This window comes from Anthonomus grandis, chromosome 1 (assembly GCF_022605725.1).
Source record: "Anthonomus grandis grandis chromosome 1, icAntGran1.3, whole genome shotgun sequence".
In the NCBI taxonomy this organism is placed as follows: domain Eukaryota; kingdom Metazoa; phylum Arthropoda; class Insecta; order Coleoptera; family Curculionidae; genus Anthonomus; species Anthonomus grandis.
This window is the reverse complement of record NC_065546.1, coordinates 9,248,466-9,265,704: the sequence shown is the minus strand read 5'-3', so window position 1 is coordinate 9,265,704 and position 17,239 is coordinate 9,248,466. Positions and strand designations below refer to the sequence as shown.

Below are 17,239 nucleotides of genomic sequence, written 5' to 3'. Positions count from 1 at the left end.
ACTGTTATTTTTTTTCTGAATGCATATAATCTAATTTAATCTTTTCAGGACGAATCAAATCTTTACTTGGTTATGGATTATTATTGCGGAGGGGATTTGCTGACGTTACTTAGCAAGTTCGAGGATCGACTCCCTGAGGATATGGCTAGGTTTTATATTGCTGAAATGGTATTGGCCATTGATTCGATTCATAAGCTTAAATATGTACATAGGTTGGTATAACGTTAATGTATCCATCTATGTTATTGTTATTAAATATTAATAATTATAGGGATATTAAACCCGACAATGTTCTTCTCGACGCGAACGGACATATAAGGTTAGCGGACTTTGGAAGTTGCTTGAAACTAAATGAAGATGGCATGGTGCAATCAAACGTAGCTGTAGGAACCCCCGATTATATTTCTCCTGAAATTTTAAGGGTAAGATTTTATATTATAATATGAGCATTAAGGCACTTACACAGATAAAAACAAAATTTTCAATCATTAGATATACTTAACTATATAAGAGCTGTAACTAATGGAAAAAGACTGATAATGTAGTAAATATAACATTTTCCTCCATAAATACAAAAATAAATCTTAATTTGTTAGGTATAGATTCCCTATACAGTGAGAGTCTCTTACAAGTAACTTAGAATAACTCTTGTGTAACTTTGAATAAATTCACTAAATCAAAGATGTCCCTTTTTTTAAAATATGGTCGGATCAACGATTAGTATTTTAAATTGTCTTTTTTTTTAATGTTAAAAATTATATACAGGGTGTCTCAAATGTGTGATATGACGTTATCGACTATTTTTTTAAAATGGCAATCCTAATTTTTGAATGACTATTATTAAAGGGCCTAACAAGTTATATATGCGTGCCAAATTAAAAAATTTTACTCCTTGTCTTGTAAAAGATTTTTGACAGACATAATCTAATCCTAAAGATATTTCAATTCAGTAGTCCTTCTTTAATTGTTGAAACATAGTGTATTTCCTAACACTACTCTTAAGGGAACTGAAACTCCTTTTGAACATTTCTATTTACTTCGCAGGAAATGAGCCTACACTCCTGTCATTTCGTTCTTTCAAATTTTCAATATTTGCCGGTTTGGCCTTAAAAACTTTGCACTTCCATAAGAAAAGAAACAAAGTTGCTTAATCCGGAAATCTGGGTGGCTATTCAAAGAGCCCTTTTCTGCGAATTTGCTATCTGGATATAAATTATCCCGGTACTCATACTCCCCAGGTCTTGCAAAATGTGGAGAGGTCTCATCCTGCTGATATACAGGGGGTCCCGTAAATAGTGGTCCAAATGAAAACTCCTAATAGATTGGACTATTTCTAATCAGAATAATCCAACATAGCTCTAACGAAAGTGTTACGGTTTTCGAGATATTTTGATTTTTGCGAAATTTTAAGAAATACCTACCTGTAATCAGTTTTTTTATGGTGTGTCACTAAATGAAAAAAAAAATCACAATTTCTTCGGTTGGATATTATTTGCCAATAGATGCGCTTTATGATGCGTATTAAAATTTTTTCAGTTATGCAAATATTTTTCACAGGAAAAATATTTGAAATTGCAATATTGGATTTTTTTTTCTTTTCAAAAAGTTTGAAGTCCTATGACGCAATAAAATAATAATAGAATCTTGGTGGCCATTAGCGTAAAAACTTATTTATCCCATGCCGTATTAAAGTAAAAAACTTTTTGAATTTTTTGTTAACCTCAAAAAAAAAATGGCTGTTTTAATGCCAAAAGAACTATTTTGTGAAAAAAAAAATCGTTTTTTTTTCGATGTAAATTAATTCGGTTTATTTGTGTTTTGCAATTTTACAAAAGGTGTTCAAAATGGCCACCACCTGCTGCTATACACGTCCTACACCTTCTTATAAAGGATCGCTTAATCCGTTGAGCGTGGCCAGCTCTATTTATCTCTTGAGCAGCAGTTTGGATGCGCTCGCGCAGATTTTCAATGTTTTGTATGGGTCTCCTGTATACAATTTCTTTGAGGCATCCCCAGTAAAAAAAATTAAGAGGATTTAGGTCAGGTGACCGTGGGGGCCACAGTATAGGTCCTAGACGTCCGATCCATCGGTTTGGGTAGGATTCATTTAAAAAATTTGTAACTTGCAAACCGTAGTGCGCAGGACATCCGTCGTGTTGCAGCCACATATTTCTGCGAATGTCGAAAGGAACATTTTCCAAAAGGATGGGGAGAATATTTTGCAAAAAATGGAGATAATATCAGAAATAGTCCAATCTATTAGGAGTTTTCATTTGGACCACTATTTACGGGACACCCTGTATACTTACGGTCCTACTGCAAGAATACTAAATATCTTGCTTCGTTAAGATTTTCTTGGAAGAAAATCGGCTCTATAACTTGATCACCAACAATCCCTGCCAAACATTTACTTTTTCCGCATATTGATTGCTCATCCAGTGCGGATTTTTGACTGGCCAATAACTACAATTCTGACGGTTTACCTCTCTATTCAATCAGAAAATAGATTTTCTATTCGCAAAAAAAAATTCCTGTCCAGTGGATTCATTATTTGTTCTCAAAACTGGAGTCTTCTATTCGGATCATGTTCGGTGAATCCCTGGAGGGTTGTTATTTATAGTAGTGAAATTTTTCAAACGACGAAAAACAAATAAAAACACAAAGTCACGGTCTCACAACATGTAATTTAACGGGCTACACGTGTTTCGCTCTAGTTAGAGCATCATCAGGCCTAAAATAAAAATACTACTTAAACAAAACTAAAAACTTACATAAAACAATAAAAACCTTTGGAAGCCATCCACACACTTCACAGTACATAAATAAACAATAATTTTAAGGTTATAAATTGTACAGGGTTGTCTTTTATATTTAGACAGAGCCTGGCTCGGTTACTATACGAGGTGGAAAAAAAAGTTTGATATAAAAGTTATAGGGTTTACCTTAAATCGCCAGGAAATGTTATAAAATATAATACAGGGGTATCGCAAAGTTAATAAAAAACACAAAGTTAATTTTTTTTAAATGGAACCCCTTGTATATTTTTACTTTAAATGAAAGACATTTTTTTATAATTTAAAAAATATATAAAATGTTAATATTTAATTCATCATTTTTAAAAAAATTTGGTTTTTTGAAAAAAAAAAACCTTTGAGCCTTGTTTCTTTAAATATTTACAAATGTTGTATATGGCCGCCATTATTTTCAACGCAGTTTCTATAATCTTTGTCCAGTTTTAACAGAGCATTTGAAATATATTCAGGGTGTTCTGCATTTAAGGAGTTTATACTTCTTTGAATTTTTTCCCTTAATTCCTCCAAATTTTCACTTCTTTCCTTATAAACTTCATTTTTAAGATACCCCCATAAAAAACTATCTAGAGGAGTCAAATCAGGGCTGTTTGGTGGCCAGTTAATGGTACCATGGGTTCCAATCCACTGAATAAAACGATTATTTAAAAAAATCCTTACTGGCCTAAAGTTATGGGGCGGGGCGCCATCTTGATGCCATATAATATTGGTATATTCTCTTAAAGGTATTTCTTCTAATAAAGCTTCAATCTCATTTTCTAGAAACCGCAAATACCTATTTCCAGTCAAAGATCCTTGAAATATAATGGGTCCAATTATTTGGTTTCTAAGGATACCACACCACACATTTAATGACATTCTGCCCTGTTTTTTTATTTCGACGTATGCGTGAGGATTTGCTGGTGCCCACATGTGAGTATTTTTTCTATTATACATCCCTGCTGTTGTAAATACAGCTTCATCCGTCCACAAGATTTTATTAAAGATATCGTTATCTACGTTTTTTATATCTAACATCTGATTACAGTATGTTAGCCTTCTTCCCACATAGCAAAATTATATACCTAGCATGTGCTTAGAATCGACTTTTACGTATAAGAATATTGGAAATATGTGCTGAGCATGTGCTAAGAATTATACTTATATGTACTGAGAAAATGCTCAGCATATACTTTTGGCCGCAAGTAGCATGTGCTATGCACTAGGATTAGGAATGTTCTAGGAATATACTAAGAATACTTGGCTATATATGCATAGCACATTCTTGCAACATACTTGCTACAAAAATCAGCTACATAAAATATGCTTATAAAATTTATTCAATAAAAATCACATAATGCAACATATTTTATACATTATTGTCCTCTTGTGTATTCCGTTTGTCAGCCAATCTAAAAAATAGAAATGTTGGAGAATATGTTTTGTTTTTTCAGAATTTACTTAACATCGGTTACATATCAATATTGAAACCAAACCAAAAATTATGATAAAAGGCTAATAACTAATCTAAAATAAATAAAACCATATGCACTTACTTTTCACTTTTCTTGTTTTTGTTTTGCAATCTTTCCTTTGCCTTGACCAGCCATCTTTTTATTTCACTGATTATTTCATCATCACACACATTTGAGGTTCTTTTATTACATCTCACTGCATCAAAAAGAAAAAGTTCCATTAATAGTTATTTCAAATCTGTGATTTTTCCTAATTATGTATAGTGTTTTGGACTACGGAGATATAAAAAAATATATATAAAAAAACAATTTTTTCTATGAACCACAGCTGGGTTTACAAAAACAACAATAACTGCTAAACAATAAAGACGTCAACATTTTTTTTATATATCTAAAAAAATCTTGACATCCTTAATAAACTTAATATAAATTTAAAAAAATCAACAATATAAAGGAGCTCTTAGGTGGCCCTATTTTAATTTTGGATAATAAAATTCTTGGATTAAATTTATAACCATATGGTTCTACAGTTAGAAAAAAAAAGGAATTACACAAACCACTATACATACTTACCAATTATAACTCTGGATAGGGTCATAGAGTGTCATCTGAAGTCAGCAAAAGTTCTGTTTCAGTTTTTTTGGTCACTATGCGTCTAAGTGAACTTTTACTTTTTGGTTGTTTTTTTGTTGACATTTTACGTGATACCTCTTCAAACTTAACTTAAACACAATAACTAAAACTAATTAGAAAAATTAAAACCTATCACCTATTACAAACTAAAAAAGCTGTGTACCTACCTACACTAATACCTAGATCCTTAGCACGCACAAGACAATCTTCTTTTTTGAAATTTCAATAAAACTCAGAGTCTTCTGAATAATACCCCTGCTTAATGTTTCTTTGGAATTTAATGTTCCTAAACCTAACTCTCAATCCTCATTTATGTACATTGCCACAGTAAACCCTCACGGTATACACTATTTTTATACACGATTTTGACTACGGAACTACAGGCCTCGTATTCTCGTATACGATAATAAAAGTTTCTCAAGCAAAAGAACAGAGAACTAAACGGAAAATAAAAAATAAACACCGATATTCGTTCGATCGTTTGTCTATGACACCGATGGCGTCAAAAATGTCAAAAATACCGGCTGGCCGCACTACCGACTGAGGCAGTAGCACCAGGTGGCGCTGTTGTCATGTTGTTTTGTATAATATATCCCGGTATATCATAAGCATATGCTACGCACATCGTCTGAAGTATATCCTATAAAGTATTTTATAAGAATATGGCGAAATATTCTTAGCATATGTTATGAATAAATGCACGGGAACATACGTCTAAGAATATAGGTGGTACATAACTATATCTTGGTAGAACATGCTAAGAATATGAAAATAAGAATATACGTTCAATCACATTCTGGGTATATGCTACAGATATGAATATGCTTCTTATTGCTATGTGGGTTATTTCATGATTATTTGTTAATTTTTGTACTGGCATCAATTTGTAAGGATGATATCCATATTTCTGAAGAACTCTTTGAATCTTAGATCTAGAGCATTGAAAGTGTCTACTAGCATCTACGGTTGATAAATATGGTTTTTCTACAAAAATCAAAGCATAAATTATAATTCTTATAAGGCTCTTAGATATAAAATAACTTTTTACCTTGAAAATATAATAAAATTTGTAGTTCTTCATCCGCGTTAGCTAAAACTGTTCGTTTTTTTCTTTGTAGATTTTTGTGGTTTCTCATACTCCTTTCAGTGTAATAAAAAGTGGACCTAGCAGGAACTCTCATTTCGGGATGAATACGGTGATATTCAGCTTGCGCTCGAGCAACATTATTGTTGTTTTTGTAAAACAACCTCATAATTTCAAACTTTTCTTCTTTGGTATAACCCATATTCAAAAGAAATAGCAGAAACATTGACAGTGACAGCCCAACAAATAACATTATTTATTTTATTGTTACCGATAAACACCATAGCAACGGGGATTCGGGTAATTTATTCAGTTGTTTTATTTTTTAATTTTTTAAAGATAAATATTGGGAAAACGGCTAAACCAAATATTAACATATTATATATTTTTGAAATCACAAAAAAAAAAGTCTTTTATGTAATGTAAAAATATACAAGGGGTTCCATTTAAAAAAAATTAACTGTGTATTTTTTATTAACTTTGCGATACCCCTGTATTATATTTTATAACATTTTCTGGCGATTTAAGGTAAACCCTACAACTTTTATATAAAACTTTTTTTTCCACCTCGTATAATAACCGAGCTAGGCTTTGTCTAAATATAAAAGCCAACCCGGTACAAAGCAGAAAATAAAAATTAAAAAGTGGGCCGCAACAACATAGACTCAACGAGAATCGAACCCGGCACAACAAAGTTATAAGTATAAGTGTAAAACCTATCGGCTATACGGACCTAATACTAAAATAACTTAACACGTTAGCCAATGTAAATTGAAGAAAGTGACTACAAGGAAAATGTTAAACGATACTTAGCTAAATTAAATTAGGTTCGAAAGTCAACACGTCATTCACACACACAAGAACAGGACTCTTTTTAGCTTTTGTAATTTCCATTTTCTCCAGAAGGTCAAGCTTCTTACCTTTAGGGCATTCATGAAACATTTCAGCTCCCACCCCCGGAGAAAAATTATGAGTAGAGGCCAGCAAATGATTCGCAAACGCTGATTTGGTATCACTGACATTGGTATCACTGACATGCCTGCCTTGTCTACTCTACTGACTAATTAATTCTTTAAATTATTGACTGTCTTAAACGCGATTTTTACATTTAGGGATTTAAAGAATCTTACTAAATTTACGGAGATAGAACCAAAAAAGGTCAAGGATCTAAAGGAACTTATTGAGTCCTTATTATGAACAATATTGTAGGTCAATTTATATTTATTTAAAAATTTGTAATAAATTTTTTCGTCAATTTTGTATGCTGGTCTCTTAGAGAAGAATGGATGAGATTTTTGGATTTACCTATTATTGCTTTTTCTAGGCTATGGAAGATGGACAGGGTAGATATGGTCCTGAATGTGATTGGTGGTCGTTAGGTATGTATTTCCTTTTTTTTCTTAGTCCTTTGAGCTCTGAGTCTAAGATAATTTTAGGAGTGTGTATGTATGAAATGCTATTCGGCGAAACGCCGTTTTACGCAGAAAGTCTAGTCGAAACTTATGGGAAAATAATGAACCATAAGAACTGTTTTGATTTTGCAATAGAAGTAGATGTTTCTGACGAAGCGAAGGATCTTATTAAAAGGTTAATTTGCAGTCAGGAGTTTAGGTTAGGACAAAATGGAATAGAGGACTTTAAGGTGAGTTCATTTATTTATTTTATTTTCTATATTTAAGTGAATTCTCTTAGGGTCATCCATGGTTTCAAGGCGTGGACTGGGATGGAATCCGCGATAGCAACGCTCCCTATATTCCAGAAGTATCCAGCCCAACGGACACTTCAAATTTTGATGTGGATGACGCCGATATACGGCTGTCTGATGCCTTACCACCCACAGCGAATAATGCTTTTACTGGTTTACATTTGCCGTTTATTGGGTTTACTTTTACTCAAGGAAGGTAAAAAGTAATATTACATCTTTTAGAATTTGTTTCGTAACAATTTGTTTTGGTATTTCAGTTACATTTGTGACTTAAGCAATCTTCACTCGTTTATTTCGAAAACTACGACGAACAACACGGAGAAACAAAATCAAAGGAACGATATTATGTCTCTGGTTCAAACCCCAAACCAGCAAAATCAGGTAATTTTATCTGTATTAGTGCATTTATCTGTATGCTTGGAATTTAATGACTATTTGTTTTTTTAAATATCAAAGATTCTTTTTGCATAATTAAATTATCGAAAGCAAAACCGTATTTAACATGTTTGGTTTTTAATCAGACAAGCTTGAATAATAACGTTTTATTCCTTCCTTTAAGACTACTCTCACTTTTGTGTTATAGTTTATGTTTGTTTAAATTTCGTACATGAACAAGTTGAAATGTGGTTAGTAAGCAAACAGTACAATAATTTTGTTTTAATTTTAAATCAAATAATTTAATTTAGATTCTTTTTATATTATGAGTGTTTTTAAAATATTTTGATCATACTATTGTATAATTATTTAGTACGTAACTTGTTCAAATTCAAATTCAAATAGTTTATTGTCCAACAGGAAAATTCCCAATTACAAGACAATCGAAATAATTAAAATTAAAACAGTACAAGTTATGTTATGTGTTACCTTAAATAAGTAGTACAAAAAAAATAATATAAAAAAATAATATAAGATCCAATATAGAGTGATAACAAAATTTAAAATTTAAAACAATAGCATAATTGTAAGAATATAAGACACACTAACCAAATGATAACAATCACAGAAAAATAATCAGGTATCATTCAAATTAAGAGAGGAACACATCCTTTTTTTAAAAACATATTCAGTGCTGCTAAAGATGTCGACATCTATAGCATTCATCTGATTATACCATGTACCGGGTGGCCAACTAAGAATGGACGTCGGCGATATCTCAGGCCCTAATAGTCGTAGCGTCTTGAAAAAAAATTTTTTGTAATAAAAGTGGCCAAAAAAAATGCTGGAAATTATTTTGAAGTTCATTGGTCAACCGCTAGAGGGCGCGACAGCTTCTTTAAATCTTAAAATTGCATTTTTGCCAAAAAACCTCCAATAACGTACACCTCAAAATATTATATTAATATTCTAGGAAGATTTCCTCACAAAAAAGTTTCTAAAAAAATTTCTGTCAGTTGTCAAATAAAGTGGTGGGGGCGTTTTTAGCTTGAATAAAGAAAACAGCTGAAAATCAGCTGTGACTGGACCGATTTTTTTTAAACATATTTTTTTTTAAGTCTATTGTTGCCTTATTTTTTCAACCAAAAAAAAAAAATCAAATTACTTTTCCTAAAATCCGCTAGAGGGCGTTGACTTGTAACTAACCCTTTCTGACGGATTATTTCAAAAAACTCAAATGCAACTATATATATTTTTTTACGTCATTAAAAGCGGGGAAGAAAACCAAAGAAATTGGTGAAAACGGCACTTCGATATCACTTGTTAAACTAAACTTATTAACAAAATAGTGTCCATTCGAAAATAAAAGTGATAAAAATGGCCATAAATTACTATTTGCTTACACAAGCTGAATAAACTCGTATTAACTAAGTATTTTTAAAAAGAAACAAACTCAGTAGTGTTTTAGAAAATCCGAGATATAGAATTGATCGTTATACGTTTATTTATTACAGGGTGTTAACTAAATAAAGTTGACCAAATTGGCCTATTTTGGGAAAACTGTGCATACAGTTTATAGTTGTTCTATAGGAAAGTTTTAAAAATTTGGCACCATACCATAGAAAAGTTAATTAAAGATACAAAAATAAAATAATTTGACACTTTTAACAATTTTGATGATACCGGATGTAGATGAAAGCTTGCTTATTTTAAATAGAACACTCTATAATATATTATTTGATATTTAAATTCTACATACAATTTTAAGAAATCTTAGGTGGTACAATCAAAATATGTTATACACATAATTTATTTAGTGCCTCTCCAAATGTTCAAAATGCATTCCATCATTTTCTATGCACTGAAACATCTTTTGTTCGGTAGACAAAGCTGCAGTCTCTACCTCAGCAAATGAGAGAGTCTGCATGCAATCCCTAATCCGGCCAATCATATTTTGTCGTGTCGTAGGTCTTGTTGCAAAAACAATTTCTTTAACTCGACCCCATAAATAAAAACCCAGGCACGTTAGGTCTGGTGATCTAGCCGGCCATGGAAAGGTACCGCCCCGTCCTATCCATCTACCAGGGTAGGAAGCATCTAAAAACTCCCGAACATTTCGGGCGAAATGTGCTGGAGAGCCACCGTGCTGGAACATCATTCGTTGGCGAATTTCAAGTGGCACATCCTCTAATAAAATTGGCAATTCCTCCCTTAAAAACTGCAAATAATTTGCACCATTTAGTGCGTTGTTAAAAAAAGATTGGCCGATAATTCGACCTCCTAATATTCCTGCCCAACAATTTAAAGACCAACGGCCTTGATGCTGGACTTCTCGCATACAGTGCGGATTCGTTGGTGACCAGTAATGAATATTGTGGAGATTCACGCCTCCATTGCTGTGAAATGTAGCCTCATCTGTCCACAATATGTTTGAAAGCACCTGAGGATCCTCTACAATCATACCCAAAAGCCAGTGACAATGGTCTAGCCTTCGGTCAAAATCTTGTGCACTTAATTCTTGATGCAGGACTAAATGATATGGATGAAACCTGGAACAAGATGATGACTGCTGATTCAACAGAATAGACCAATCTGGTGCTTTTCGTGTAAAAATTAATTAATTTTACATTTAAAGCATCATCATCAAAAAATGAACTCTTCTTAGGAAAATTAAGTCTCATCGCGTATAGTGAAGATTAATATCCAAAAGATCGCTTACCTGTACTCCTTAAGAATATTCTGAACAGTAGTTCGATTTACTCCCAGGTCGTGCGCTATTGTTCTAGTACTTAAGTGAGGATTAAACTCGACGTAGGCTAAAACATTTATTATGTTGTCTTCGGTGCGTCCCCTGCGTTGTCTCCGAAACACGGGCAGCCGAACGTTTCCAGTCGTTCGCAAACGATGTATGATCCGAAGAAAAACTTTTGCAGTAGGATGGCGTCTATCAGGATACTGATGCGCATACACCCTTGCAGCAACTGTGGCATTTCTCATACATTAAAAATAAGTACCTATTATGTCAAACGCCTCTTCGTTTGTGTAAAGCATTGTTAAACAAAGCAATACGAAAAACAGAGATAAAAAGTTAAGGAACAAAACACAAAAAACTGGAACAAAACAGGAACAATACGAACAACTGGCACAACACGAAAAACTGGAACAACACGGAAAACTGGAAAAACAAAGTTCACAATACGGCGAACTAACAAGAAAACTATTGGATGTTATTAGCGAGACTTAAAAACGCTTTAACAATCGCAAGAAGAGACGCTAAAATGACATTTAACTGAAATATTTACATATTTTGCTTCCATGGTTACCTGCCACTTTTCTTTCCATAGCCTACTAACTCAACTTTCCTATGCACAGTTTTCCCAAAATAGGCCCATTTTGTCAACTTGGTCTAGTTAACACCCTGTATAAATAAACGTATAACGATCAATCCTGTATGTCGGATTTTCTAAAAGAGTACTATGAGTTTGTTTGTTTAAAAAAATACTTATATAAAAGGAGTTTATTCAGTTTGTCTAAGCAAATAGGAGTTTATCGCCATTTTTGTCATTTTTATTTTCGAATGGACACTTTTTTTTATAACTTTTGTTTAAGAAATGATATCGAAGTGCCGTTTTCACCAGTTTCTTTGGTTTTCTTCCCCGCTTTTAATGACGTAAAAAAATATATATAGTTGCATTTGAGTTTTTTGAAATAATCCGACAGAAAGGGTTAGTCACAAGTCAACGCCCTCTAGCGGATTTTAGGAAAAGTAATTTGAATTTTTTTTTTGGTTGAAAAAATAAGGCAACAATAGACATAAAAAAAAATATGTTTAAAAAAATCGGTCCAGTCACAGCTGATTTTCAGCTGTTTTCTTTATTCAAGCTAAAAACGCCCCCCACCACTTTATTTGACAACTGAAAGAAATTTTTGTAGAAACTTTTTTGTGAGGAAATCTTCCTAGAATATTAATATAATATTTTGAGGTGTACGTTATGGGAGGTTTTTTGGCAAAAATGCAATTTTAAGATTTAAAGAAGCTGTCGCGCCCTCTAGCGGTTGACCAATGAACTTCAAAATAATTTCCAGCATTTTTTTTTGGCCACTTTTATTACAAAATTTTTTTTTTTCAAGGGGCTACGACTATTAGGGCCTGAGATATCGCCGACGTCTATTCTTAGTTGGCCACCCGGTACAAGCACGGCACAGTGGAGCTTTGCTGGACAGATTTGTTAAGTTAAGAGAGGGATAAAATATATGGTGCCTCCTTGTATTGGCAGGAGGAACAAATAGAGGTAGCCTCTCTAAGAGCTCAGAACAATCAATTTTATTATTGCAAAGTTTATATAAAAATATCTGACTAGAGAGAATAGTATTTTGCTTTAGTGACAAATAGTTGAATCTATTCAGCAGGTACTCCTGTTCCACACCTCTTACTGGATATACGCCATCCAACTTAACAGAAAGTAACTTTAAGAATCTGCGCTGTACATACTCCAGTCTGTTAACATGAACATCATAGATGGGGAACACAACATAGAGCCATACATTAATTTAGACTTTACTAATGAATTGTACAATACAGTCAAGCTGGATATATTCTTAAATTGAGAAGTGGGCCTTACTATAAACCCGAGGGATTTTAAGGCTGAACCAGTGACCTGTGCTACATGCTGGTCGAATGTGAGCCTCTTATCTACTTCAATGTCCAAATCCTTCACTGAAGAATGGAAATTGTAATTTTTTTACATTTGTCACAGTTTAGGGGTAGTTTATTTGTTTCACACCATTCAAAGACCCTATTCATATCCTCTTGCAGCTTCAGGCAGTCCAGCATAGTACGAATGATACGAAACAACTTCAGATCATCAGCGAATAAAAGACAGAAACTCTCCATACAATCAACTAAATCATTAATTAATAAATAGATCGAAGCCACGTAATACTCAGACCCAAAACCATTAAATTCAACATACTGAAGCCTGCCAGTCAGATATGAGATGAAGAACTCCACCAGACAAGGATGAAATCCAGCCAAAGCCAGCTTCCGTGCCAGCAAACCGTGATTCAGCCGATCAAAAGCCTTCAAGAAGTCTGTGTGCATCACATCCAACTGGCTTTTCTGATTTATAGCTAGATATGCTGTTTCCAAGAAACAAGCCATTTTAGTGACAGTAGATCTTTTCTGAAAGAAACCATGCTGCTTTTCTGTAATTATGTGCTTAATTTGAGGAGACAATTTATCGTGCACACATATCTCAAAGGCCTTCGAAAAATTAGAGAGAATTGACACCGGTCTGTAGTTCTCTATTCTGCCATGGTCGCCACTCTTAAACACTGGACATATTTTAGCCTTTTTCCACTCTTCCGGAAATGTATTGGTCTTGAGTGATAAGTTGAAGATTTGTAAGAGTGGTACAGCCAGGGCCGATGCACAGTCACGCAAAAGAAATGAAGGTATTTGGTCAGGACCCGCAGTTTCTTTGTTTTTTAACTTCTGTAAAGCTTTTCTTACATCTGCCTCAACAAAACATTGGACCAAAATGTTGTCTGAACCATATGTATCAGATTCTTTGGGCTGAGCAATAGAGGACTCAACATAAACACTCCTGAAAAAATCAGAAAAAGAATTTACAATACTTTTAGGACCCACAACAGTGGTATCTTTATAGCTCATAGAACCTGGAATGCGAGAGTTGTTTCATTTAAGGTGAATGAACCTCCAGAATTGCTTTGGATCACTCCGAATAGCTGACTCAGTCCTGGATATATACTCGTGATAAGCAAGATTCATTTTTGTTTTTACTACCCTCCTAGCAGCTCTAAAATCCTCATAAGCAGCAGAGCACCGTGTATGAAGCCATCTCCTATGTAGCCTAGACTTTAATTTTAATAATTTCCTAATTTCATGAGTGTACCACACAGGATATGAGTATTTACTATTAGAGGGTCGAAAACGAGGAACAGCTAGACAAAAAATTTCATGGATTTTGTCATAAAAGGTTTTAACTGCCTCATTAACATCGGACTGGGTGCGTATAAAAGTCCAATCCACATCAGAGATAAGCTGGTAAAGATAGGGAAAATTAGCCCTCCGAAAATTATACTTAGGACTCTCATTGTTGGAGGGGAAATCTGTAACACTCTCGAATTTGACAAGATTCAACAAGATATTAATAGCAGGGTGATATGCATCCTCAGTGACAAGGGGTTGGTCGTCCCTATCCACAGAACACTGGAAGTTGGAGAGAACTAGATCAAGCAAATGATTGTTGCAGTTAAGGGCATTGTTAAATTGAGAGAGATTCAAAAACGCCATAAAATCCCTTAGGCCAGCAAGTTTAGTGTTACAATCATAAACATTATCCTGTATAAACCTCATATTAAAATCCCCCAACAACAAAATATTTTGGTTCTGAATTGCCCTAAAAGAGGAAAGATAATCAAAGAGAGACAAGTAATTTTCTAAAGGCGAGTTTGGTGGTATATATATAACAAAAATATAAACACTTGTCTTGTTTACAGACACCCTGCAACCCACAATATCCATAGATGGTAGTATGACCTCCAAGTCCTTCAAATCAACCCTGACAGATGCCAAGTCATGTCTAACAGCAACAACAACTCCACCTCCTCTTTTGACTCCAAGAGCCTCGAGATTTCGGTCCTTACGATACACTAAATAGTTATTTTCAAAAAGTTCCCGATCCCGTACACTATCCTGAATACCAGTCTCAGATACACATATAAGTTGATAATCGCCACCGGACACTGACTTGTAGAATTCGTGTGTTAATTAAGTCCCCGAACATTCTGGTAAATTGCAGAGATATCCCCGTTGGACAAGGCTATTGGTTTTTTTGTTTACGATTGTTATCCAAGGACACAATCTTCTGGGATCCATTGGAGTAGACAATTTTCAAACCTGACTCACCAGCCTCCGTACACCTCTGAAGTTCTGCCTTCAAATTTCGATACTCCTGTTGTTGCCTCGGTGTTTTATCCATACTTAGAGACAGGTGTTTCAAATTAGTACTTTTTTTGAGTCTGACGGCGTTAGCAATCACCATTTGAGGGAGCTCTGGAGAGTGACATATCACTCTAATTGGCCTGATTTGATTGTCAACCTGCCTCCCCATTCGGTAAACCCTAAAATCATCTTCAGAAGTGTTGAGTCCACACACTCCCTGATCACTGATGTAACTGCCTGCTTAATATCTTTTGTTGATTCGGGGCAATTAAATAACATGAAATTCCTTTTTCTGCCTTCCCGTTCATGGTGCTCTACAATAAATTATTCAATATCAACACTACTGTTAGACACAGTGGGATTGGAATTCGTCTCAATACCGCAGTTCACAACAGTCTTCTCCAGTTCATGCTCCAAAGAAGTAAACCTTTTAGTAAGCAGTTCATTATTTACCTTTAAGAGATAATTCTTCTCCTCCACCTCCTTTAAAAGCATTTTTAAATATGTAATTTCAACCTCGAGAGCTCTGTTGGTTATTAATGAGTTGTCTTTAGTTGTGTTACCACTTTGACTACAAGTGGGATCACCTTTTTTCCCATTTACTTGCTCAACAATGGATTCTTTGCATTTGGGACACCAAAGAAGGGTAGCACGATTTTGAAGCAGAATTGATCTTATTTCAGTTGTTGTTTTCACACCGCAGCAATTCCTACATATTTACAGCACATATCACATTTACACCCAAATAATTGCTGTTTGTCTTCCCGAGCCACACAACAGACACCACAAACATAGCATTTCATTTGTTCACTAGACATCTTAAAAAACATGCAAAATTTTTATGCTAGAAGTGACCACTAATGTTAACTCCAATTACACCACTGAACTGGATATAAACCAGTAAAATAAGCACAGATTTAGTATTTGATATGATTAATAGACAACAAAAAATCAATTAGTAAAAAAATCACATGTGCTCAAAACAACAACAACATAACCTCTCTTGTTATTACTAGAAGCCGGAAAAAGAAGGTGAAAAACAACGGACGTCTCCAGATGGAACCAGAAAGTTGCAAGATGAAATTAACATGCTGACTAAGAGAAATTGTGAGCTGGAATCGCAATTACGAAGCTTAGAAAGCGGTGACACATTAGACGGCAATGAAAATCGTAAGAAAGATCTATATATTAGTTTTTTAGCCTAATTTATACCAATTTAATTAATTTTGTTTTTATACCAATTAATGTATGATATCTTTTTAGTAAGGATACGTGAGCTAGAGAAGCTCATTAAGACTTTAAAGCAGGAAAAGGAAGAAGTGAATAAAGATAAACAAGATCTCCAAGAAAAATTAAAGTTTCAGGACAAGGAACTAAAAGATGCCATTGCCCAAAAAAAGCTCGCGATGACAGAATATGCGGAAGTCACTGATAAGCTTGCTGAACTTAGAGCTCAGAAACAAAAAATATCTAGACAGGTGAGTCAAATTAAAAAAAAATTAGTTCAAAGTACTATTCGCAGATCACTATAGAGGAGAAAGAGATATTTATTTCATTTCCGCATTGTGTTATTCTAAAACGGATTATTTTACTTACATGAAACAGAATTTAGTTTCAATAGTTTATTAATTCGTTATTTGCAATCCCAAGAACAGTATTTTTTTAACTATAAATTCTACGATTATCTTGTTTAGAAAGAACTAAAAAAAATGGTGAGGCATTTTCACTAAAAATATTTTTATGCAAATAAAGCTTTTACATCTAGAGAAAGCTTATTATACAGAAAATTAGTGAAGCGTCTTTGACACACTCAGTTACAAAGGATTGACATACAAAAATGACCTGGAATAATTTTGAGGATTATGATCTAAATATTTATTTAATTTAACCTGTTGTACAACCGTTCCGATAGAACTACACAGAAAAAAAAGGGTACTTAAAAATGCGAATTAGACACTTTATTTGAGAAAATCTAAGGATTATATATCCGCAAGAAGATAAAAGTTTAATTTAAGAATATTATATTTTCCATTTTAATCGCATAGCAGACCGATGTCCGCTTTTTAAACATATTTTGAATATGTTGAAAGCACTCCAAAAGGAATATCAATATTTTCAATATTGTAATACCTCATAATTAAGTTATATTTTTGATGGTCATTTACGTCTACTGAGCTTTGTAAGAAATGATGAAGTTACCATTTCTTTTAT

General features: G+C 33.7%; 1 protein-coding gene across 4 annotated transcripts in view; it reads left to right on the top strand.

The window, feature by feature from the left end:
- Positions 1-17,239, top strand: part of LOC126741394 (serine/threonine-protein kinase Genghis Khan) — a 100,597-nt gene that overhangs the window by 17,574 nt on the left and 65,784 nt on the right. For all 4 annotated transcript variants that reach the window (XR_007662180.1, XM_050447809.1, XM_050447790.1 and 1 more), the window contains exons 4-11: positions 49-212; positions 272-422; positions 7,306-7,360; positions 7,418-7,623; positions 7,674-7,882; positions 7,944-8,067; positions 16,045-16,198; positions 16,292-16,506. Coding sequence is in view for 3 of the 4 variants with exons in the window: in XM_050447809.1 (XP_050303766.1) it covers positions 49-212; positions 272-422; positions 7,306-7,360; positions 7,418-7,623; positions 7,674-7,882; positions 7,944-8,067; positions 16,045-16,198; positions 16,292-16,506 (1,278 nt within the window). In the remaining variant the exon portion in view is untranslated. The remainder of the gene's footprint in view (positions 1-48; positions 213-271; positions 423-7,305; positions 7,361-7,417; positions 7,624-7,673; positions 7,883-7,943; positions 8,068-16,044; positions 16,199-16,291; positions 16,507-17,239) is intronic.